The sequence below is a fragment of the Belonocnema kinseyi genome, chromosome 8 (assembly GCF_010883055.1).
Source record: "Belonocnema kinseyi isolate 2016_QV_RU_SX_M_011 chromosome 8, B_treatae_v1, whole genome shotgun sequence".
Classification (NCBI taxonomy): domain Eukaryota; kingdom Metazoa; phylum Arthropoda; class Insecta; order Hymenoptera; family Cynipidae; genus Belonocnema; species Belonocnema kinseyi.
Genome location: NC_046664.1, coordinates 85,016,481 through 85,042,775, shown reverse-complemented (window position 1 = coordinate 85,042,775; position 26,295 = coordinate 85,016,481). Strand labels below are relative to the sequence as shown.

The following is a 26,295-nucleotide window of genomic DNA, read 5'->3' as shown; positions in this document are numbered from 1 at the left end:
TTTGAAAATTAACTTTTTTGTTGAAAATTAAATTCTGTTCTAGAAAATTATTATTGTTTTGGTTAAAAATCCAAATTTTTAGTTGAAAAATACCATTTTTGTTAAAAATTAAATTATGCGTAAAAAAAATAATTATTCTGGCTTCAAAATTAATCTTTTTTGGTAAAAAGGACAACTATTTTGTTAAAAAATTCGTCTTTTTTTTGATAAAATTCAACTACACGGTTAAAAGTTTATCTATTTGAAAATTAAATTCTTTTGTAGAAAATTAATCTTTATTGGTTAACAAACAACTGATTTGTTAGAAAATTCATCTTTTTTGGTAGAAAATTAATCCATTTGGTTTAAAATGACATTTTTTGTTGAAAATTAAATTCCTTTGTAGAAAATTAATTCTTCTGTCTTGAAAATTTATCTTTTTTAGTTGGAAAAATAACTATTTGAAAATTGAATTCTTTTGCAAAAAATTAATTCTTCTAGGTTAAAAGTGCATCTTTTTTGGTTAAAAAGTAATTATTTTATTTGCAAATTCTTTTTTTTTACTTCCTTTTTTTGTAAATTAAAGTTTTACGTATAAAATTAATTATTTTGGCATAAAAGTTGATCTTTTTTTAGTTAAAAACAACTATTTTGCTAGAAAATTCTTTTTTTTTTTGTATAAAACTCAACTATACGTTTAAAAATTGATCTATTTGAAAATTAAATTCTTTTATAGAAAATCATTCCTTCTGGCTTGAAAATTGATATTTTATTATTAAAAAATAAGAATTTAGTTAGAAAATTCGTCTTTTTTGTAGAGAATGAAACTTTGATTTAAAATCACTTTCTTTTATTTGAAAATCAAATTCCTTTGTAGAAAATGAATTCTTCTAGCTGGAAAAGTTATCTTTTTCTGTTAGAAAATTAACTATTTTTCCACAATTTTTTTTTAATCACCCTTTTTGTTGAAAATTAAATTGTTTTGTCTCGAAAATTCGTGTTTCAATTTTGTTAGAAAATTCGTCTTTTTTGGTAAAAAATTAAACCATTTGGTTTAAAATGACCTTTTTTGTTGAAAATTAAATTCATTCGTAGAACATTTATTCTTCTGGCTTAAAAATTGATCTTTTTTGGATAAAAAGTAATTATTTTAGTTGCAAATTCTTTTTTTGTACTACCTTTTTTGCTGTAAATTAAAGTTTTTTGTAGAAAATTAATTATTCTGGCTTAAAAGTTCATCTTTTTTAGTTAAAAACAACTATTTTGTTAGAAAAGACGCCTTTTTGGAAGAAAATTCAACTATTTGTTTAAAAATTAATCTACTTAGAGTTAAGATTTTTTTGTAAAAAATTAATCCTTCTGGCTTGGAATGCATCTTTATTGGGAAAAAACAACTTTTTTGTTAGAAAATTATTCTTTTTTTTTTGCAAAATTCAACTATATGGTTAAAAATTCATCTATTTGAAAATTCAATTCTTTTGTAGAAAATTAATTCTTCTTGATTTTGATTGAAAATTTGAAAATGACCCTTTTTATGAAAATGAAATTTTATTTCAGAAAATTAATTTGTTTTGGTAATCAAATGAAACTGTTTGGTTAAAAAATACCTTTTTTGTTGAGGATTAAATTCTATTGTAGAATATTAATGCTTCTGAATGAAAAATGCGCCTTTTTGTTAAAAAACATCTATATTGTTGGAAACTTCGTTTTTTTTACAGGAAATATTTTTACGATGAAAATTCATGAATTTGATTGACAATTCGTTTTTTTTCGTTGGAAATTAATTTTTTTCACAGAATATTTCATTATTATATTGATAACTCGTTTTTTGTTTGTTTGTAGATTTTTGTTTAAATTGATAATTTAATTGATCTATTTGAATATTCTATAAGTTTAATTAAAAATTCATCTCTTTGGTTGAAAAATTATTTTCTTACTAAAAATTTAACTATTTTGTTGATAATTATTATTGTTTTTTTCAACTTATTTTTTAATATTAGCAAATGTAACTTATCCAGTTGAATATTCGATAATTTCAGTTGAAATTTATCATCTTTGGTTGAAAATTAATTTTTTTTACAGAAAATTGAACCATTTTGTCAAAAATTCATTTTTTTGTGTGTAAAATTAAGTTTTTAAATTGATCATGTATTTATTTTGTTGAAAATTCGTTTATTTTGTAGAAAATCAATCTTATTACTTGTAAATTAAACTATTCCAATTCAAGATTGATAATTTTATTTAGAAATTCGTCATTTTGTTAAAAAATTAATTTTTTTTGATGAAAATTTATCTTTTCCGTTTCAAAATTCGAAATTTGTAATAAAAAATTAATTTTGTTTGTTGAAAATACATTAATTTGGTTGAAAAATCAACTATTCCAGTTCAAGATTCAACATTGTATGTCAAAAATAGTTTAATTCTGAAATTTGATATATTTTTTTTTTTCTTTACAAAAATGATTTTTTTCATAAATTATATATTTTTTTCTTTAAAAAAATGATTTTTTCATAAATTGTAATCTTTTTTTGTCTTAAACAATTTTTTTTTTAAAATAAATTATCTTTTTTTTTACAAAAATGATTTTTTTTCTGATGCAGGCCGCTGTTTACCCGGCTCTTCATGCTATGATTGCCAGATGGGTTCCACCAACCGAGAAGGGAATGTTTGTTTGGTCTATGCAAGGTAAATCGACAGTAAAATTTTTATATCTATCCACCCTATTAATTGAAAATCGATTTTTCAGTCTCCTGTAATATAAAATTAAATAAAAATGATTTCTCATTCGTGAAAATAGGTTTATATTAGTAGATGTAACTAATTTCTTCATAAATTGATTCTTTTGGCCGAAAAATAATTTTTTAAATTGAAAATTTAACTAAACTTTTTTTGGTTGAAAATTGACCTATTTTTTAGTTATTTTCAGATCGATTTTTTAGTTTCCCGACTAAAAAGAAGATTATTTTATTGAATAAAGCCACCTGTATTTTTATTTTCTCATATTAAAGACACGAATAATTTCAAATTCCATTATAATATTTTTTATTTAATATTAAAAGTTTAAAAATTGTTTGAAATGGGTTAAATAATTTAATAAAAAAAAATATTTAGCCTGGAATTTACTATTTACAAAGGGCTACATTTTTTTAATTTAAAAAAATTCTGTTCGTAAATTTATCAAACTTTTAATAATTTAATATAAAAATTAGAATGCCTTTAACGTAAGTATGACCGAAAATAAATAAAAAACCTTATTTATATATAATAAAAAAACATTTTTTGTTACAAGTTAAAAATTTGTCTTTTTGGATAAAAAATTGTCCTTTGGGATAAAAAATTGTTAGTTTTGGATTAAAAATTCATCTTTTAATAGAAAAGTCGTCTTTTTTGGGTGGTAGTGAATTATTTTTTATTGAAAAGTCTACCGTCATATTTTTGGTTCGAAATTCATCTCTTTTCTTTTAAAAAATTCTAATATTTTGTCGAAAATTCACTTTTTTTTAAAATTATTTTTTTGGATGGAAGTGAATATTCTTTTTATTTAAAAAGTCTGCTACTAAATGTTGTTTTTGAAATTCCTCCTTTAAGTGACAAATTCGACTACTTTTTTGTATCGAAAATTCAACATTTTTGTTGAAAATTCATATTTTTCAAAGGCGTAATTTGATGTTTTTGGAATATCATCTTTCTTGGTTTAAAATTCAATTATCTTCTGAAACATTTTTTTGAGTTAAAAATTAAACTAATAAGTTGAAAATTAATTTTTTTGGTTGAAAAATGTCATATTTTGTAAAAAATGATTTTTTTTCGAAAATTCAACTGTCTTCTGAAAAATTAATCTTTTGGGCTCGAAATTTCAACTATTTAGTTAAAAAATATACTTCTTTGTTGAAAATTCGTTTCTTTTGTTACAAAAATTAATTTTGTTTGGTGGAAAATTTTATTATTTGTTTTGAAATTTAGTTATTTTGTTGAAAATTCAACTGTTTGGTTAAAAATTCGTGTCTTTTGTTTAAAAACTAATGGTTTGGTTGTGAAATTCTACTATTTGTGTGAGAATTTAATTATGTTGTTGAAAATTCAATGATTTTCTTAAAAACTCATTCCTTTTTGTCGAGTCTTCAACTGTTTTGTTGAAAATTCGTCTTTTTGGATAGAAAATTGATCCTTTTGGATAGAAAATTCAACTATTTGGTTACAAATTCTTTTTTGTTGTTGTTGAAAATTTTTCTCTTTGTTTCAAAATTAATTTTTTCTGTGGTAAATTTTAATATTTGTTTGAAAATTTAGTTTTTTTGTTGAAAATTCCAACTGTCATTTGAACAATTCATCTTCCTGGCTTGAAAATTAAACTATTTGGTTAACAATTCTTTTTTTTTGAAAATTTATCTCTGTTTCAAAATTAATATTGTCTGTGGACAATTTTAATATTTTTTTGGAAATTTAGTTTTTTTGTTGAAAATTCAACTGTTTGGTTAAAAATTCTATTTTTTGTTGTTAAAAATTCGTGTCTTTGATTTTAAAATTAATTTTTTGTTGGGAAATTCTACTATTTTAAAAAAATTCATTTCTTTTTGCCGATACTTCAACGTTTTTGTTGAACACTCGTCTTTTTGCATAGAAAATTGATCTTTTTGGATAGAAAATTCATCATTTTGAATAGAAAATTCAACTATTTGGTTAAAAATTCTTTTTCTGTTGTTGAAAATTTTTCTCTTTGTTTCAAAATTAATTTTCTCTATGGAAAATTTTAATATTTGTTTGAAAATTTCGTTATTTTGTTGTAAATTCAACTGTCTTCTGAAAAATTAATCTTTTTGGTCCGAAATTTCAACTGTTTGGTTAAAAAATGTACTTTTTTGTTGAAAATTCGTCCTTTTTGTTTTAAAATTAATTTTTTCCGGAAATTCTATTATTTGTTTGTCAATTTAATTATTTTGTTAAAAATTCAATTATTTTTTCAAAAGTTCATTTTTTTGTCGAATATTCAACTGTTTTGTTGAACATTCCTCTTTTTGGATAGAAAATACATACTTTTGAATTGAAAATTCATCTTTCTTAATTGAAAATTTAACAGTATTCTGAAAGTTTCGTCTTTCTGGCTAGAAAATTTAAATATTTGGTTAAAAAGTCGATTTTTTTGTTGAACAATTGTCTCCTTTTTGTGAAAATCAATATTTTGGGTGTAAAATTTTAATAATTGTTTAAAAATTTAAGTTTTTCGTTGAAAATTCAATTGTCTTCTGAAAGATTTATCTTTTCGACTTGAAAATTCAACAATTTTGTTCAAAATTCGAATTTTTTGTTGAATATTCGTCTCTGTTCTTTCAGAATTAATTTTTTTTGGGTGGAAAACTCTAATATTTGATGACAAATTTAATTATTTGTTTTAAATCTCAATGATTTTCTCAAAAAGTAATTTTTTGTTGAATCTTCAACCGTTTTGTTGGAAATTCGTCTTTGGGGATAGAAAATTTATCTTTGGTTTGAAATGTCATGTTTTTCTGTTGATAATTAGCTTTTTTCGTTTTGAAAATTTATCTACTTGGATAGAAAATTCATCCTTTTGGATTTTAAATTCACGTTTCTTGGTTGAAAATTCAACTGTCTTCTGAAAGATTAGTCTTTTTGGCTTGAGAATTCAACTATTTTGTAGAAAATGCAACTAATTTTTTTTTTTTTTTTTAAAATCCTTTTCGTTAAAAAATTCAATCATTTCGTTGGAGATTTATCTTCTTCGGTTGAAAATATAACTATTTGGTTAAAAATTGATCTTTCTTGGTTGAAAATGAACTTTTTGTCGAAAGTTCATTAATTATATCATTCAGTTTACAATGCGTAATTTTTAAATCTTTTACTTCAACAATTTTCCATTTTAGATTTTTATTTTCAAGTATACATTTTTAATTTGAAGAAATTTGAAAATACAGCCTTGAAGACTTAAATAATTTAAAAATTTGAGATCGAAAAACATTTTTGTTTTATCAATTTTAAATATAAATAAATACATTATTTTTCAATTGGATCTGTACTTTGAGTATTAAAAAGTGAACAAAAATTGATTTGACTAAATGATTCTAAATTTGTCAAAAATTTATGAATTCCCATATTTCAACGTTAAAAGTTTTTTAAACTATTTTGAACATAAAAATAGTTAATTATACGTTCGTAATTAAAGGCTCTTATTGAGTTTATAATATTTTTCGATCCAAAATATTCAATTTTTAACCCGTTCAATTTGAATTTTTTGAATTAAGAAAAAAAAACTATATTTAAAAGTAAATAATTTAAAACTGAAATGTTTCATTTTCAAATGAATCGAATATTCCTACAATTTTTAGAACATCCTGCGTAATATATGTAGAAAAAAATTTTAGTAAGTTAAAGTTTTGAAAAGATTCAAAACTAATTTTAAATTTGAAATGATTTTGAATACAAAAATTGAGAAGCCTTTCAAGAATTGTGAAAGGTTCCAAAAGAATAAAAAAATATTTTCTTAAGATTCCTAGGACAATAAAAATGATTTATCATTTTGAATAGTTATTTTAATAGAAGATTTATAAAGATTTAAAAAGATTTTCAAAATTGTTAAAAAAGAATCTTGAATATTTAATAACAGTTTTTTGAAATTTCCAAGATTTAAAAAAAATTGTAGGGAAAATTCCTAGGAATCTTAAGAAAATGTTTTTATTCTTTTGAAACTTTTCGCAGCTCTTGAAAAGCTTCTCAGTTTTTTATTTAAAATCATTTGAAATTTGAAATTAGTTTTGAATCTTTTCAAAACTTAAACTGACTAAATTTTTTGTCTACACATAATAAGCAGGATTTTCTAAAAACTGTAGGAACATTCGATTCATTTTAAAAGATATTTAGAAGTTATTAAAATATTTCAAAAATAATTCAAAATTTGGCAAAATATAAAACATTTTTGAGATTTCTCAAAATTTTAAAGCTTTTCAATGATGTTTAAACTATTTTGAATGAAAATAATTTAACTTTTAAAGGCGCCGGCGGAGAAATGCTTCGTAGCCGCCATTTTGTCATGAACGAATTTGAAAAAAAAATTTTTATGCTCTATTATTAGTATTATAAACCCCATTTTACAAAATTTCGATTGATTTCTTTATTGAGCCAAAAAAAGATCGCGAGATATGCCTATTTTTTCGTGCTCTACAGTGGTTCAACCCTTTAAGGCCGAATGAGCTTTAACAAAAGAGAATTCACAATCGCGAGTTAAATGCATCATCGAGCGCGAATTTATTTATTATTGTTATTTATTATTTATTTATTACCCTGAATAAATAATCAATTAGGTTAATATTTTATTAACCCTTTACGGCATGTGGGGAATACCGTATTCCCACCTTTTTTTATATCATTTTTTGCGATTTCAGAGTAGTTTTTATTGGATTTTACACAGGGCTTTTTTTAATTTCATGCTCGCAGGATGATATAAAATTGAAATTTTTGTGCGAAGGGTCTAAATTTTTAAAATAATTTGTTAATACTTATAAACAAATATGAAAAAAGCCTTCTTTGTTGACAAAATTCATTATTGAAAAAACTTTTTATTATATCCATATGAAAATGGGTACTTAAGGGTTTTTGGGGTCGCTGAATACGAATCTGGACTCAGATTTTGAACATTCAAAATGGCGGATCCAATATGGCTGCCGAAATTGGGAATATTTTTGGATTTTATCTGAAAATTGGTATACAGAGGTTTTCGGGGTCACTGATCACGAATCTGAAATTAGACTTTAAATATTCTAAATGACGAATACAATATGGCGGTCAAAATAATAAAGTTTTCTGGGTTTTTAAAAAAAAAATTAGTGTACAAGGATTTTTGGAGTCACTGATCATGAATCTGAATTTAGATTTTGAAAATTCAGAAAATTAGTACTAATCCATGTTTTAGGTAAGTAGGTGTATATTTTTTCAAATCTCAATATTCCAAATATTTGTCATTTTGAATACAGATTCAAGATCAGCGATCCCCTGCCTGTGCCAACTTTCAAAAAACAATTTAGAAATATTTTGAATTTTGTTCCGCCATTTTGACTGTCCAAAATCTGAGTGCAGATTCGTGATCAGAGATACCAAAAACCCCTGTACACCAATTTTCAAAAAAAAATTCCAGACTGGCTGCTATATTGGATCCGCCATTCTGAATTTTAAAAATCTGAGTTCGGATTAGTGATTAGCGACTCCAAAAAACCCCTGTATATCAATTCTAAAAAAAAATCCAAAAATATTCCCAATTTAGGTCGCCATATTGGATGCACCATTTTGAATTTTCTAAATCTGAGTTCAGATTCGTGATCAGTGATCCCAAAAACCCCCGTATACCAATTTTCAGAAAAAAAATATGCCACACGTTAGCCGACATATTGGACCCGCCACTTTGAATTTTCAAAATCTTGAGTTCAAATTCGTAATCAGCGGTCCCAAAAACCCCTATATACCAATTTTCATGAAAACTCGTTTCCCTGAAAAATGTATGCCGGAAAGGGTTAATTAGTGGCGACCGAATTTTTTAGGTGGTCCTTTCGGTGCTTTTGTAACATTTGCTCTTTGTGGATGGGTGACCGCAACGTGGGGTTGGGCTGCCTCTTATTATGTGACAAGCGGTCTCATCCTAATATTTTGGGCATTGTGGACATATCTTGCCTACGATACACCCGATGCTCATCCTACTATTACTGAGGCAGAAAGGACTTACATCCGAGAACAAATAGGAAAAACAGTTGCGAAAGTTCAGGTCAGTCAAGTTTAAATAGGTATATAAGATTTCCCTGAAATATTGATACTTTTTTTTTAAAGAAAAAAATTTTCTTTTATTACGTCTGGGAAAATGTTAATTTCTAAATAAATATAGGCAGAAACTAATCATTACATCTTCCAGAATAGTAATTTGAAAAACATGTACTATGTTTTGGCCGTTGGCCGTGTGGCGGCGCCAGCTATACAGTTGGCATATGATGGTTGCAAATGCATGGCCAAATAATAACATTGAATCTAATAACACATTAAAAGTAATTTTCGGACAGTGTTAAATAATCTTTTGAGTTTTTTGAGTGGTCTTTCCGACATTTTCCATCTTCCAAGCGAAAGATTCGCGAAAATTCAAAATTATTCAGCTTTATTTCAAAAGGTTAATTTTGAGTTTTGAAAATTTCAAAATATGTTGAAAAAGAATCTGAAAGATTACAACAACAAAATTTCAGATTAACATTTGTTTGATTTGTTTAAGATTTAGTAGTTTTTCAAAAGAATAAAAAATAATTTAAATCTTGAGAAAATTTCGAACAGAAAATTAGAAGCCTTTTAAGAAGTTTTAAAGATTTTAAGTGAATAATAAAACTGTCTAAAGATTCATGGTTCAATTTCAAATGATTTTTTTTTCATTTTGAAAGAGGGATTATAAAAGAGAATTTAATTAGAATTACAAAATTACAAAAAAATTCTATCATGCTAAATAAATATTTAATGATTTTTTATTTTGAAAAATTAACGTTCGGACAATCTTTTAAGATTTTCAACTATTTCCAATAAATTTTCAAAACAGAATCTGGAAGTCTTTATAGACAATTTTTTTGTCTTTAAATACTTTTAAAACAAATCCGAAAATTTTTTTAAAGACTTTACATTGATTAAAAGTCTTAAAAAAGATGACAAAAAATTATAAATTTAAAAATTACAAAATTTCTGAGAAAAATTTAGATTTTTTTACAATTTTTTATTTTATTTTGCAGAATAAAAAAAATTGCCTTAAAGTCTTTCATTTTCGTGAAACTACAAAATTCTTAAAAAATCTTTACAAGTTTTCTTTATTTTTCAATCGCTTCAAAACTTTTGAATATCTCTTAAACTTACTCAAATTTTTTCTGCAATAAAAAATTTGGGTTTTGAATTATTGCTCGTAATTATTTTAATTTAATCTACAGAAAAGAATGATTAATGAATATTGATTTTAATTTTAAATGATTAAATTATGCCTTGTAAAGAATAATTTCATCAAGATATAAATTATTTTGCAGTGACATTTTATAAATTTTTATAATTTTATAGTACCTTTTTTAAATTTTAGACTTTTCTATTTTAAAATTATATATTTTAAAAATTTTTCTACTAAACGGACAATAAGACAATAATTTTATTTTCAAAGGTTAATTTTAAGTTTTGAAGATTTTAAAATATGTCGAAAAAAAATCTGAAAGATATTAAAACAATTTTTTCGGATTACATTTGTTTTTATTTTTAGAAGTTTCAGTAGTTTTGAAAAGAATTAAAATCTTTCGAAGATTCTGAAAAATTTAAAACGAAATGTACATTTTTGATGATTCTAAACGAAAATTCAATCAAAATTACAAAAAATTCTATTATGTTTAATAAATATTTCCAGCTATTTAAATAATTTCAAGTAAATTTTATACTTGTGAAAAATTTTATTTTTTTAATGTAAATTGTTGAAGATTTTGAAACTGGAAGCTGGATTAAAGTTACGAAATTTTTCAAGAGAATACAAAATTTTTCTTTAGATTACCAGAAAAATATTAAATGATTTTTTATTGTGAAAAATTAACTTTAGGATAATGCTCTAAATTTAGAACGTTCAGATATATTAAAAAGATGTTTAAAAAATGTTTAAAAAATGTTTAATTTGATAATCATACAAATTTGGAGAAAAATGTCGATTTTTTACAATTTCGTAAAAAAGAAGCTTTTTATGAATTTGGAACGGTTTTTAGAAAATCAAAAAATATTCTCTAGATTATTAGGAAAATTTAAAGTCATTTTCTGGAAGATTCCAGTATATTTGTTTTTTTTATTTTGTAGAATTAAAAAAAAAGGTATTTTCAAAAATTTCAAGATAAAAATAAACGTTTTTGGTGAAAGATTAATCATTTTCGTTAAAAATTTCTTTCTGACTGAAAATTAACTAATTTATTTGAAAATTTGTGTTTTGAATAGAAAAAAAATCTTCTTTGTTTGAAATTTATCTTTATGGCTTTAGAATTTCAACCGATTTGTTACAAATTTATTTTTTTGTCGAAAAATTCAAAATTTTAGTTTAAATTCATCTTTTTTCTCGAAGATTTAGTAAAACATTTTTTTTAATCTATATTTTTAATTTTAAAATTGAAGTTTTTCGTTGAAAAATCCTCATTAAGGATTGAAAATTATTATTTTTACTAAAGAAACGTACTATTTCACATTTGGTTTAAAATATAAAATTCACCTTATTTTTAGTTGAAAATTCGACTTTCTTGATATAAAATTAATCATTTTGGTTTGAAAATTCATCATTTTAGTAGGAAATTATTAATTTCTTTCTTTGAAAATTAATTTCCTTAAATAAAATTATAAATATTCAATTTTTGTTGAAAATTTAACTTTTTTAGTTAAAAATTCAATTTTTATTGAAGATTTACTATTTTAATTTAAATTTTTATTTGATAAATTAAGCTTCGTTAAAATTTAATTTTTTTTTAGCCGAAACTTCAAGTAAAAGCTATCGCAACTTCCGTGCCATTTTTGGCACTGATGTGGGCCCACTTTGCTAACATGTGGGGAATTTATTTCATTTCTACAAATGGACCCAAGTACACGAGTGAAATTATTGGATTGAACTTGAAATCGGTAAGTGTTTTTCGAGGGTGGTGAAATTATCGGGAATTTAATTTAAAAACCAGGAATTTACTTCTGATCACAGTAAAATACAAGTTTTCATTGTTTTAATCATTTTTGTAAATTTAGCAATGTGATTTCTATTTTATCTAATATTTCTGGTTTTTATTTATTTATTTATTCTTTAGCTTATTAGGTTACGGATTTACTTAAATCTGATTTGGATATTTTAAAGTTCCCATTGAATGGGAACTTTAAAATAAAATTATAATTCGAATTGAGAAGAAAGGAATGAAAAAAAAATATTTATAATATAATATACATTTTTTTACATGGAACATTACGAATTTAAATTTTATTTTAGTTAAAAATTTAACTGCTTGTGATTAGAAGTTATAATATTGTTAAGAATTAATGTTTTGTTTGAAAATTCATCTGTTTTTGAAAATCTAAGTACTTTTTTTGAAAATAATTTTTTTTTGACTAAAAACTTAAGTATTTTGCTGAAAATGCGTTTTTTTAATCAAGAGTCAGATTTTGAACAGAAAATTCAACTACTTGTTGAAAAGTTAATATTTTTGATTTAAAAATTAAAATATTTATTTGAAAATTGATTTACTTTGTGGAGAATTTATTTTTTTTGTAAAAATTTAATTTTTATGATTAAAATTTCATCTTTTTGGTAGTTATAAAAGACAGCTATTCAAAATTCAAATTTTTTTTACTGAAATTTGGTCTTTTTGAATTAAAAATTCAACTTTTTCTTTGAAAATGCACGTTTAAGAATTGTTCTTTTCGTTGAAAAATTTCAGTATTTCATATTTTAGGTTGGAAATGAAAATTGTTACATTTTTGCTTGAAAATTGATTTTTATTTCTTCTGAAAGATTTGTCCTTTGGGCTGAAAATTCAAATATTTGGTTAAAAACTCTTTTTTTTTTCTAAATTCGTCTCTTTATTTTAAAATTAAAATTTTATGTGGAAATTTTAAATATTTTTTTGGACATTCAGTTATTTTGTTGAAAATTCGTCTCTTTGATTTTAAATCTAATTTTTTTGTTGTTGAAAATTTTACTATTTAATTGAAATTTCCCATATTTTTTTAATCTCCTCGTTTAAAAAGTGTTCTTTTGGGAATAAAATAATTTATTTATTTGGTTAAAAAATCATCTTTTTGTGGATGTAATTAATTTTCATGTTTGGAAATGTATGTTTTAGGTGAAAAAAGATTTCTTTTCCAAAGGATTTTTGTATTTTGTTGAAAATTGTTATTTTTTTTTTGTTAAAATACAACTTTCTTTGTTGAAAATTTAAATTTTTTCTTAAAAAGTAATCTTTTTGAATATATAATTAATTTTTATGTTTAAAAATCTATGTTTTTGGTAGTAAATAACTTCTATCTTATTTTGCTGAATATTCTCCTTTTTTAGTAGATTAAAAATATTTTTGGTTAAAAAATAAAATCTTTTTTTGTTAAAAATTCATTTGATTTGTTCATACTTCATCGTTTGTAGTTACAAATTTTCTTGTTTTATTGATAATTGATGTATTTTGTTAAAAACTCATCTTTTATTTATCAATTTTTTTTGTTTTGTTCTAAAATTTATGTTTTTGGTTCAAAATTCCTTTATTTGGTTAAAGATTGAATCATTTCGTTGAAAGGTCTTTTTATTTATTGAAAATTAATTTTTATCGCTTAAAAAATAACAATTAATTTTTTTTGAAAATCTACATTTCTTTTGTTAAAAATGGATTTGGTTGAAAATTAATTTTCTTTTTGTGCTAAAACATTAATCTTCGAGGTAAAAAATTTATCTATTTGGTTGAAAATGTAATGTTTTGTTAAAAATTATTTTTTTCGCTTAAAAATAAGAAATTTTATAATAATATTTTTTAAACGAGAAGTATTTAATTTTTGGGTGAAGATCGATATTTTTTTATTGAATTTTTATCTTTTTGAGTAGAAAATTTATTCACTTTCATTGTTGAAAATTGATTTATTTTGTTAAAAACTCATCTTTTTTTATATCAATTTTTTTTGGTTTTGAAAATTCATCTTGTTTGGTTAAAAATTCCTTTATTTGTTTAAAGATTGAATAATTTCGTTGAAAGTTTTTTGATTTATTAAAAATTAATTTTTATCGCGTAAAAATGAACAAATAATTTTTTCTTTTAAATCTACATTTCGTTTTTTTAAAATGTATTTGGTGGAAATTTCATTTTTTTGTTAGTAAAACATTCATCTTTGATGTTGAAAATTTATCTATATGGTTGAAAATTAATTTCTTTGGTTGAAAATTTGATTGGAAATTATTATTTTGCTTAAAAATAAACAATTCCATTTCTTTTGTTAAAAACATATTTGGTTGAAAATTAATTTTTTCTCTATTAAAACATTAATCTTCGAGGTTAAAAGTTTATCTATTTGGGTAAAAATTAATCTATTTGGTTGAAAATGTAATTATTTTTTTTATTATTTTTTTTTTTTTGAAAAGAAATGAATATTTTTTCGTTTTTTATTCTTTGCGTTATATAAATTTGGAATTTCGTAGGGTGGTGCAATCACTGGATTACCTTATATCGCTCGACTCTTCGCTGGAGTTTTATTTGCGGCAGCTGGAGATTTTGTACGAAGGGGGAAAATATTGACAGTAGTATGGATTCGACGAATTTTCATGCTTTTCTGTAAGTATTTCAATATATTAACATTTAAAAAAAATATATTTTCCGGGCAAATTTTTTAGTTTTACAAAACCGCATGAAAAAGTAATAATTATTTTTAATTAAATGAATGTGCGGGTACTATAATATTATGAAAATCAATTTAAAACGATCTAAATCCCGAATAGTTGAAGTAAAAATAATAAATTTCTAACGAAATAGATGAATTGTTAAGAAATTTTTGACTGAAAATTGAAGTATTCCATTTTTTAGTTGAAATTCGAAAAACTTTGTTGCAAATCAACTTGTTTGGTGAAAATGCAAAATTTTGGGTTGAAAATTCATCTGGTTGTTGGAAAATCCAATATTTTTTTGGTTAAAAATGGAACGGTTTAGTTTTAAATTAATTTTTTTGGAAAAAATTGCATGTATTTTGTTGAAAATGTTGTATTTTTTGTTGAAAATTCATATTTTTTCGTTAAAAATTAAACTGTTTTCGTAGAAAAATCATCGTTTTGGCTTTTAAAATTGAACAATTTGGTTAAAATTTGTATTCTTTCTTAACTAAAAAATCTCAGGTTTTTTATGGTTGAATTGAACTGTTTTTGATTTAAAATTCAAATTTCTTTTAGTTAAAATTTAAACTATTAAATTTTTGGTTGAAAATTTAAGCCCTGTTAAAAATTCGTATTTTCCTTTATTGAAAATTAATTTTTTTAAACTGAAAATTTAAATATTCCATTTTTGGTGGAACATTATTTTATCTTTCCAAGTTGAAAATTCAACTAAATTTTTGAAAATTTATATAAGTTGTTGAAAATTCGTGTTTATTAATAGAAAATGAATCTTCTTGGATGCAAATTTATATTTTCTATTTGAAAAATTCAACTATATGGTTGAAAATTTATGTATTTTGTTGAAAATTCGCCTTTTTTCTGGAAAATTAATATTCGTCGTTGAAAATGAACTTTTTGTTTAAAAAGTTATTTTTTTCAGATTAAAAATTTAACTTCTTTGTAGAAAATTCATCTGTTTGGCTTAAAATTTTAAAAGTTTTGTTTAAATTTAACTTTTTTCTTTGGAAATTTAGTTATTTTGTTGAATCAACTGTTTTCTAAAAGATTCGTCTTTTTGGATTGAAAATTCAATTTTTTTGTTAAAAATTCACTTTTATTTTTGTTGAAAATTTTATTATTTTCTAACAAAGTTCAACTATTTCGTTGGATATGAACTTTTTTGTTGAAAATTCAACTTTTTTTAAGTAGAAATTTCGTCTATTTTGCTTGAAAATTTAACGATTTCATTAAAATTTTTATTCTTTCTTGTCTGAAAAATCTCTTGGTTGAAGATTCCATTATCTGTCATGTTTTTTATGTTTGAATTCAACTGTTTTTTTAAATGTAAAATTCAAATTTCTTTTGTTTAAAATATCAACGATTAAATTTTCAGTTAAAAATTTAAGTCCTGTTAAAACTTCGTTTTTTCTTTTATTGAAAATTAATGTTTTTTTTTTAATCTGAAAACTTAAATATTCCATTTTTGTTACAATATTATTTGATATTTTTTAGTTGAAAATTCAATTACTTGATTGAAAATTCGTCTTATTAATAGAAAAATTTTCTTCTTGAATGAAAATTGATGTATTTTGTTGAAAATTCAACTGTTTTGTTAGAAATTCATCTTTTTGGCTTAAGAAAGTAAACTATTTTCTTAATAATTTTACTTTTTTATTTAAAGTTCGATTTTTTTGGTTGAAAATTCATTATATTTTCTTGAAAATTTAACTTTTTGGGGGTAAAAATCCCTTTTTCTTTGATTAAAATTTAACTTTCTGGTTTAAAATTTAAATATTCCATTTTTGGTTCAACACACTTCATCTTTTTTAGTCAAAAAATCATGTAAATATTTTGTTAACATTTTTATTTTTGCAGCTAATTCATATTTCAGTTTGAAAATTGAACTTATTTTTAAAAGAGAATTCGTCTATTTTGCTTGGTGAAAATTTAACAATTTGGTTAAAATTTGTATTCTTTCTTGACTGAAAATTATTCTTCCCTGAATATTAAATTATTTGTCAGGGGTTTTAATGGTTGAATTCAACTGTTTTTCTATTTAAAGTTCAAATTTATTTTGGTTAAAATATAAACTATTAAATTTTTGGTTGAAAATATAAGTCCTGTTAAAAATTCGTATTTTCCTTTATTAAAAATTAATTTTTTTAACTGAAAATTTAAATATTCCTGTTTTGGTGGAACATTATTTTATCTTTCTAAGTTAAAAATTCAACTAATTGTTTGAAAATTTATGTATTTTGTTGAAAAATCGTGTTATTAATAGAAAATTAATCTTCTTGGATGCATATTTATATTTTTTAGTTGAAAAATTTAACTATTTGGTTGAAAATTCATCTTTTTGGGGGGAAATTGAATCTTTGTCATTGAAAATTAACTTTTTGTTCAAAAAGTCATATTTTCAAGTTAAAAATTAAACTTTTTGTAGAAAATTTGTCTGTTTGGTTTGAAAATGAACTTTTTCATGAAAATAAATAATTTCGGGTTGAAAATTCACCTGTTTTGTAGAAAATTAAATTTTTTATTTAAAAATGGAACTGTTTGATTGAAAATTAATCTTTTTGGTTGATGATTCAATTATTTGTTAAAAATTTGTATTTTCTTGGTTGAAATTTGATTTTCTTTACAGAAGATTGTACTATTTCATTTTTAGTTCAAAATTCAAATGTTTTGTAGAAAATTCGTCTTTTTAGCTTGAAAATTCAATTCTTTTGTTAAAAAATAATCTATTTGGTTTGAGACGTCTAATTTTTGGTTGAGAATTTCCCTCTTTTTACTGAAAATTCTATTATTTTCGTAAAAAAATTCAACTTTTTTTGTTGAAAATTCATATTTTAGGAAATTATATTTTTTTAGGAAATTCGTTTACTTGGCTTTATAAATCAAAAATTTGGTTAAAAATTGAATTATTTTTTAACTGCAAAATCTTTCTTGGTTGAAGATTCAATTATTTTGTAGCTTTTTCTTTCATTTAAAATTAATTTTTTTTACTGAAAATTTAAATATTCCATTTTTGGTAGAATATTACTGAATATTTTTTAGTTGGAAGTTCATGTATTTTGTTAAAAATTCGTCTTATGAGTAGACAACTAATTTTTTTGATGAAAATTCTTTTTTTTTTTGTTCAAAATTTATATTTTCGATTGAAAATTCATATTTTCGAGTTATAAAATTCCAATTTTTGCAGAAATACGTATTTTTGGATTTGAAGTTCGACAATTTGCTTAAAAATTAAATTTTTTATGAAAATTCTTAATTTTGAGATTTCAAATTGAACGGTTTGGTTTATTTTTCTTTGAAAATTGATTTTTTTAAACTGAAAATTGAACTATTCCATTTCTTAAATTTAAAAAATTCATTAATTCTGTTGAAAATTCGTATTTTTGGTTGGAAATTAATAATGTTGGGCTGAAAATTCAATTTTTTAATAGGAAATGCAACAATTTTGTTAAAATTTGTATTCTTTCATGACTGGAAAATCTTTATTGGTTGAAGAATCTATTATTTTTTAGGGTCTGTTTTGGTTTAATTCAACTGTTTTTTATATAAAATTCGAATATTTTTTGGTTGAAATCTCAAGTATTACATTTATCGTTGAAAATGTAACTCCTGTTAAAAATTCGATTTTTCCTTTATTGAAAATTAATTTTTTTTTTTATTAAAAATTTTAATATTTCATTTTTTTTAAATATTATTTTATGTTTTATAGTTGAAAATATATCTTCTTGGTTGAAAAGTATTGTGTTTTGTTGAAAAATCTTGGTATTAATAGAAAATTAATCTACTTGGATTAAAAATGATATGTTTTAGAAGAAAATTCAACCAAAAAAGATAAATTTTTAAGCCAGAAAGACGAATTTCTGCCAAAAAAACAACAGTTTTCTTCAGTTGTTTTTGAATTTAATTCTGCTGAAAATATGAAGGTGAGGAAAGTAATTCTTTCTCTTTTTTTCAGCTCACGTTGCCCCTGCAATTTGTTTACTCGCCATGACTTACGCTGGCTGTGACAAAATATTTGCAGTCTCCATGATGATTTTGGCATTAGCATTCAATGGCGCCGCTTGCCAGACAAGTTTGCAAAATCACCAGGATCTTGCTCCGAACTATGCCGGATCTCTTTACGGAATTATGAACACTTTTGGCAGTTTTCCCGGCTTCATTCTTCCTCCAATCATCGGCCTTTTGACAAAGGAAAATGTGAGTAACAGCTTGATTTTTTATTAAAACGAAATGTTCAGCGGGGCGATTTTTACATGGGAATCTGAAGAGAGAAAAAAAACAGGAAACGATCTGGAATTATTAAATTATTATTAATTAATTATCAGTTGTTAATAATGATAAATCATTATTCATTATTATTAAGCTTGATTTTTTAATTAAACGAAATGTTCAGCGGGGCGATTTTTACGTGGGAATCTGAAGAGAGAGAAAAAACAGGAAAAGATCCGAAATTATTAAAATATTATTAATTAATTATCAATTATTAATAATAATAAATAATTATTCATTATTATTAAGCTTGATTTTTTAATAATACGAAATGTTCAGCGGGGCGATTTTTACATGGGAATTTGAAGAATGAGAAAAAAAAATAGGAAAAGATCTGGAATTATTAAATTATTATTATTATTAAGCTTGATTTTTTAATAGAACGCAATGTTCAGCGGGGCGATTTTTACGTGGAATTTGAAGAAAGAGAAAAAAAAATAGGAAAAGATCTGGAATTATTAAATTAATATTAATTATTAATCATTAATAACAATAATAAATAATCATTCATTATTATTAAGCTTGATTTTTTAATAAAACGAAATGTTCAGCGGGGCGATTTTTACATGGGAATCTGAAGAGGGAGAAAAAAACAGGAAAAGATCGGGAATTTTTAAATTATTATTAATTATTAATCATTAATAATAATAATAAATAATTATTCATTATTATTAAGCTTGATTTTTTAATAAAACGAAATGTTCATCGGGGCGATTTTTAAATGGGAATTGGAAGAAAGAGAAAAAAAATAGGAAAAGATCTTGAATTATTAAATATTTATTATTTATCAATTATTAATAATATTAAATAATTATTCATTATCATTAAGCTCGATTATTTAATAAATCGAAATGTTCAGCAGGGCGATTTTTACATGGGAATCTCAAGAAAGAGAAAAAATAGGAAAAGATCTGGAATTATTAAATTATTATTAATTATTAATTAATAATAATAAATAATTATTCATTATTATTAAGCTTGATTTTTTAATAAAACGAAATGTTCAGCGGGGCGATTTTTACATGGAATTTGAAGAAAGAAAAAAAACAGGAAAAGATCTGGAATTATTAAATTTGGGTGTTCAGTTACCTTGAAAAACTTGAAAGTTCACGTTTCTAGATTAAAATTGAATTAAAATTCAGCTACTCTATTCAAAGATTTACAAAATTTTAGTTGCAAATTTATCACTTTGTTTGAAAATGTAATTATTTTTTGAAAGTCGGTTTTTTTTTAATAGTAATTTTTTAACTAAAAATTTAACTTGTTCTAATGAAGTATTTCATAGTTTTAGTTGCAAATTTACTTGCTTGGTTGAACATTAATTTTTTTTCATTTTTGAAGTTTTGGCTGGCAATTTATCTTTTTTATTAAAAATTAATCTTTTTTATTAAAAATTAATTTTTTTTGTTAAAAATTTAACTATTTCAGTTGAAAATTTATTGTTTTGGTTGAAAACTTACCAGTTGGTTTCAAAATTGAAAATTCATTTTTTGTTTGTTGAAAATTAATTTTTTCACCTGAAAGTTGAACTACTTCATTCTTTTTTTTATTAATATTTTTTTGTAGAATTTTTTTTCAAATATCGTAGCTTTTGGTTCAATTAAACTGTTTTTTGTTTCAAATAAAATATTGTTTGACTTAAATATCGAGACTATTTGGTGATTGGTCGAAAATGTAATTATTTTGTTGAAAATTCAACTATTTCGTTAAAAACTAATATTTTTTTATCGAAAATGTTTTTTATTCAAGATTCAAAATGTGTTTTTAGGAGAAATGTCGACTATTATATATTGTATTATTTTGGTAGAAAATTCAACATGTGGTTGAAGTTTTTTTCTTTTTTGAATAAAAAAATCTTTCTTGGTGAAAAATTCAAATCTTTTGGTCGAAATTTTATTTTATTTTATTTTAAAATTCAATAATTTCTTAAAAAATTGAAGTTTTAGGTTGAGAGTTAACTTTTTTCTTAAAAATGATTATTTTCTGCTTCAAAATTTCTATGCTATGTAGAAAATAGATTAAAATTTAATATTAAAAATTTTCAAACCAAAAAAAAAAAAAAAGAATTTTCATGCCAAAAATAGGAATTTTCTTTAAAACAGTTATATTTTTAATTAATTTATATAAATTGGAAGAAGTGTTCAAATAATTTCAATTATTTTTTGGTGGAAAATTTAATTATATGGTTAAAAATTTAATTATTTTCTCTCTCAAAAAAAAAAATTACTTATTTTTGTGAAAATTAAATAGTTTTTTAAAAAAGTCATACCGTTCCGTAAAAAATTCAAATCTTTTCTTGAAAATTCGTTTTTTTTTTAATTCATTTAATTTGGTAAAAAATGTATAAATTTACTGAAAAAGTTTACTGTTTGGTTATAAATTAACTTATTTGTTGAAGATTTTGGCTTGAAAATTCAAGAATTTGAGAGAAAATAAAAATATTTGGTTAAAAATGAACCTTTTCATTAAAAATTTATATTTTTGGGTTTGAAAATTATATTATTTTGGTAGAAAATTCAACAAATTGGTTAGAAATATTTATTTTTTGTTTGTTAAAAATTCCTATGCTACGTAGAAATTTCATTAAACTTTATGATTAACAGATTAATTTGCAACCAAAAAAGGTTTTTCATTCAAAAAAGAAAAAATATTTTAACCAAATTGTTCTATTTTTTAACAAAATAATATAATTTTTAAACCTAAAAATATGAATTTTCAACAAAGAAGTTGATTTTAAACTTTTAATCAAGTAGTTGAATTTTTAATGAAAAAAGGTGATTAATTTTCAAACATACATTTTTAAACCAAAAAGAAGAATTTTTAAGAAAATAGTTTAAACTTTAATAAAAACAGATGTTTTAGTCAATAAAGAAAAAAAAAATTGGAACCAAACTGTTGAAATCGCAAGTAAAAGAGACGATTTTTCTTCAAAAATTTTACATTTTTAAATCGAAGATATTAATTTTCATCAGAAAAGTGTTTTTACAAGAAAACAGTCGAAATTTTAAATAAGTTGATCATATTAATCTTATTAATATTTATAATATTTAATGTTTATCTATAATATAAAATTGTAACCTTATTAAAAAATTCTGCAAATCCGGAACATTAAGTAATTATTATTAATTATTATTATTATTAATAATTGTATAAAATCACTATAAAACTTATGAATTTTATTCCTAAACGTATAAAAAATCTGAAAAACATTCGGAAAGTTTTTAAATAGAAAAAAATGGCGAATTTTTCAGCGGTTTATTCACAAATTTTGAGGATTATTTTTTATTACCTTTGACTAAATGTATTATTTGCAAAAACAAATATAAATTCATAAGAACTTAAAAAATACTGGACAATTTTTACTTTTATGATTTATATTGGTTGAAAATTGATATTTTTTCTTTAAAAACTGAAGTATTTTTTTAAAAGTTCATGTTATTTGTCAAAAATTCGTGTTTTTTTTATAGTTTTTTTTTTGTATAAAATTAATCTTATTTTCTGAAAATTCATCTTCTTAGCTGGTATAAAATTTAAGTATTCCAGTTGAAAATTTATAATTTTAGTTGAAAATCCATTAATTTTGATTGAAAAATGATATTTTTTAACTGAAAATTTGATCCGTCCCATTTTAGGTGGAAAACTGACCTTTTCTAATTCAAAATTTAACAATTTGGATGTAAGTTTGTCTTTTTAAAATAAAAATTCAATTATTTCGTTGAAATTTGAAGTATTTTTTTAAAAAATCGACTTTTTTAGTTAAAAATTCAATTATTCAAGTTAAATATTTATTATTTTTAGTTAAACATTCATTTTTTAGGTTAAAAATTAATGTACTTGATTGAAAACTATTCTCTTTTGTTAATAATTAATTTTTTTTTATTAAAGATTTATCATCTTAATTAAAAATTCATTTATTTCGTTGAAAAATGACCTTTTAATTGAAAAATTGTTTTTGGTTTGAATGAAACGGGATTTTTTACCGAACATTTAACTATTTTATTGAAAATTTGTTTATTTTTTGTTTAAAAATAATTTTTTTCCTTAACCGAAAATGAAAATATTATTGCAGTTGAAAATTCAATAATTTCAATTGAAAATTCATTTCTTTCGTTGAATATTCATTTCATGATTGAAAATTTAATTTTTGGTTGAAAAATGATATTTTTTAACTGAAAATGTTAACCGTCCCATTTTAAGTGGAAAACTGACCTTTTCTAGTTCAAAATTGAACCATTTGGATATAAATTTGTCTTTTTCAATTGAAAATTTAACTATTACTTTGAAATTTGGTTAAAAAATCGACTTTTTTGGTTGAAAATTATTTTTTTCTTTGAAAGTTAATCTCCTTGTTTAAAAATTAATCTTTTTGGTTAAAAATGTAATTATTCTAGTCAAATATTCATATTTTAGGTTAAAAATAAATGTACTTGATTGAAAACTAAACTCCTTTGTTAAAAATGAATTTAAAAAAATTATTTTATGGTTGAAAATATTTTTTTTTCTAAACTGAAAATGAAAATACTAATTCAGTTGAATATTCCATAATTTTAGTTGAAAATTTATTTTTTCGGTTGAATATTCATTTCATGATTGAAAATTTAACTATTTAATTTTTTGTTGAAAAATGATCTTTTTTAGTTGAAAATTCGTCTTTTTTGGTCGAAAATTTACCTTTGTGTTGTAAATGTTTATAATGAAAGTTCAACTATTTCAGTTAAAGATTCATCGTTTTAATTCAACTATTTCATTAAAATCCATGTATTTTGTTGAAAAATTGTATTTTTAGTAGAAAAGAATTTTGTTGTTTGAGAATTAATCTTACTGTTGAAAAATTCATCTCTTCAGTTTAAAATTCCACCATTCCAGTTAAAGATTCATAATTTTATTTGAAAATGTATGTCATAATTAAAAACAAATTTTTGTGTTTTACGAAAATTATAAATATGTTACTTTTAGTTTTTTTTGTACTAAAAATTAGCAGAGCACAGCTCAATCAAAAAAAAAAAAAAATCTATACCAGAAGTTAATAAGTTTAAAAAAGTTTTAAAAAGTTCAATTTTTGTCCATATTTTACAATTTTCGAGCAGAATATCACACATTTTAAATTGAAAAAACAAAAACTAAAAAATAAAAATAATAATAATTAAATAAACTTAAAAATAATATGAAATCGTAAAAACTAAAAGATTTTACTCGACATGATTTTACAGAACGGAATTGAGGAATGGCGCGTGGTCTTTTGGCTCTCGGCTGTCGTCTTTATTTCAGCAACAGTTGTTTTTTGGTTCTTTGGATCGGCTGATATCCAGCCATGGAACGATTTAAATCAAAGCGAACCAACAGCGATCGTCGAAGAAGAGGTGAAAATGACCGATTTGAAAGGGAAAGAACTTCAGAGTGAGGACGAGGAGAGCGAGCGACTCTAAATCGTTAGTAATTCATACTTTTTTCCTCCTAAGAAACATGTTTTAGGACTATTGGAAAATCAATTTCAAACCTGTTAGATGATAAAAATACTCTCTCAATATGGACTTTTGTTTCCCGAAGCGGAAACTCTAAAATCACAATGATTAATTATTCATTATTATTATTATCATTACTACAAAAATCGCGATCTGATGTACAATAACTTAGGCCTAGTATTGTGGTTCAGAAATCTTTAATGTTGTTGATAAATCTGTTATACCAATGTTGGGACTGTCAAAATGTTTATTGTCTAAACATCGGTTGAACCTTTGAATCGCAATTATTCAGAGATTCAGGCCAGCGATTTGAGTAAGTATTAATTAACGAGGAGAGCTGGGGAGATGTACGTCGCTGATTCGACTGGGGGCTTCACAGTACATGGAAATCCATTATATTCTTATTTTAAAAAAGTTTTTTCCAATGGGCCTTAGTTTACGAAATATTGGAAATATCCATTGGATCGAAAGAAAAAAATACTTGAAGGATTTTCTTCTACTTTCGCCTGGAGGAGCCAGAGTTGAATAAGCGACGCATATCTCACAAGGTCGCGAGATGTGCGTCGCTGATTAGTCGCCTTGGGCTTCACAGGATGGAAGTATATGAAAATCCATAATCAGGGTGTCTACCCTATCTGAAAAACCTAGAATTTTTCGGGAATTTTTATGTACTTGGAAAACCCTCGAAATTGCGGGGCTTTTTTTTAAATTCAGGGAATTTTTTCGAAGGTGCTTAATTTTTTGTTTAAATTGAATTATACTATTTTGTTGAAAATTTGTTTTATTTTTTGTTTGGAATTAATTTTTTTAACTGCAAATTTAACTATTCTATTTCTGGTAGAAAATTAATCTTATTTGTTTATCGTTTTGGTTAAAATATCAAATACTGCATTTTTTTGTTCATAATTCAATTATTTTGGAATGAAAATTTAATTACTTGGTTGAACATTAAACTCTTTTGTTAAAACTTAATTTTTCTGGCTGGAGTTTGATAATTTTAATCGAAAATTCATCTTTTTGGTAGCAGATTGAGCTACTTGATTGAAAACTGGTTTTTTCTTTGGCCGAAAATTAATTTTTTTATTGATAATTATTATTAATATTCCAGTTGAAATTTTTTTGTTGACAATTTCATTTTTCAAGACTAAAAATGTAATTATTTCAGTTAATAATTCAATTTTTTGTGAAAAAATGAATTTTTTTATCCGAAAAATCGTCTTCTTTAGCAGAACTTAATCTTTTTAATTTAAAATTCAAATATTTATATTGGAAATTTATTATTTTAGTTAAAAAAGTGCCACTTTGGTTAACATTTTTTCTAGGTAAAAAATTAACTTTTTTAACTAAATATTTCACTTTTGGTTGAAAACTGATTTTTTTTTTAAGGAATCACAATTTTAGTTACAAATTAATCACTTTGGTTAAAAATGTTTTTTTTTGTGTCAAAAATTAATTTGTTTCAAATGAATATTTAACTATTCCATTTTTGGTTACAATATGATCGTTTTTATTTCTAAATTAAACTAAATGGTTGAAAATTTGTATTTTTTAGTTGACAATTCAACTATTTCATATAAAATTTATATACTTTTTTGGAAAAATTATTTTTAGTGGTAGAAAATGAATCTTCTTGTTTGGAAATTAAGTTTTGTGGTTTAAAATTGAAATATTCCACATAAATATTGATCATTTGAGTGGCAATTAATGTATTTTGTTGACAAATTTATGTTTTTGGTATAAAATTATTCTTTTTTTTCTTGTTGTTCTATTTTTTGTTAGAAACTGATATTTTTTATTGCCAACTTGAACTCATATGAGGTTGAAAATTTGTCTTTTTTAGTTGAAAATTTAAGAATTTCTTTCAAAATTCAGCATTTTGTTTAGAATTTTTTTGGTGCAAATTTAATTTTTTTAACTGAAAATTTAATTATTACATTTTTGGCTGAATTAATTTTTTTTTAGTTTAAAATTCAACTAATTTATTAGAAATTTGCCTTTATTTTATTTAAAACAGTAAGTTTTTCGTTAACAATTAATTTATTTAGTGTAAAAATTGCCGTTCTTGGTCAAAAATTTGTCTTTTTGTTTGGAAATTGATCTTCTTTTTTGCAAATTAATCTTTTTGGTTTAAAGTTCACCAATTCCAGTTGAAGGCTTATCATTTGAGTTGGAAATTCTTAGCTTAAATTTTTTGTTGTTGCAAAATTACTGATGTTACAA

At 22.7% G+C, this 26,295-nt stretch overlaps 1 protein-coding gene across 1 annotated transcript in view; it reads left to right on the top strand.

The window, feature by feature from the left end:
- Positions 1-24,863, top strand: part of LOC117179038 (putative inorganic phosphate cotransporter) — a 65,613-nt gene extending 40,750 nt beyond the window's left edge. Inside the window, exons 6-11 of the mRNA XM_033370661.1 lie at positions 2,580-2,664; positions 8,523-8,743; positions 11,479-11,625; positions 14,165-14,297; positions 18,300-18,541; positions 23,824-24,863. Of these exons, the coding sequence (XP_033226552.1) occupies positions 2,580-2,664; positions 8,523-8,743; positions 11,479-11,625; positions 14,165-14,297; positions 18,300-18,541; positions 23,824-24,039 (1,044 nt within the window). The 3' untranslated portion in view covers positions 24,040-24,863. The remainder of the gene's footprint in view (positions 1-2,579; positions 2,665-8,522; positions 8,744-11,478; positions 11,626-14,164; positions 14,298-18,299; positions 18,542-23,823) is intronic.
- The last annotated feature ends 1,432 nt before the right edge of the window (positions 24,864-26,295 follow it).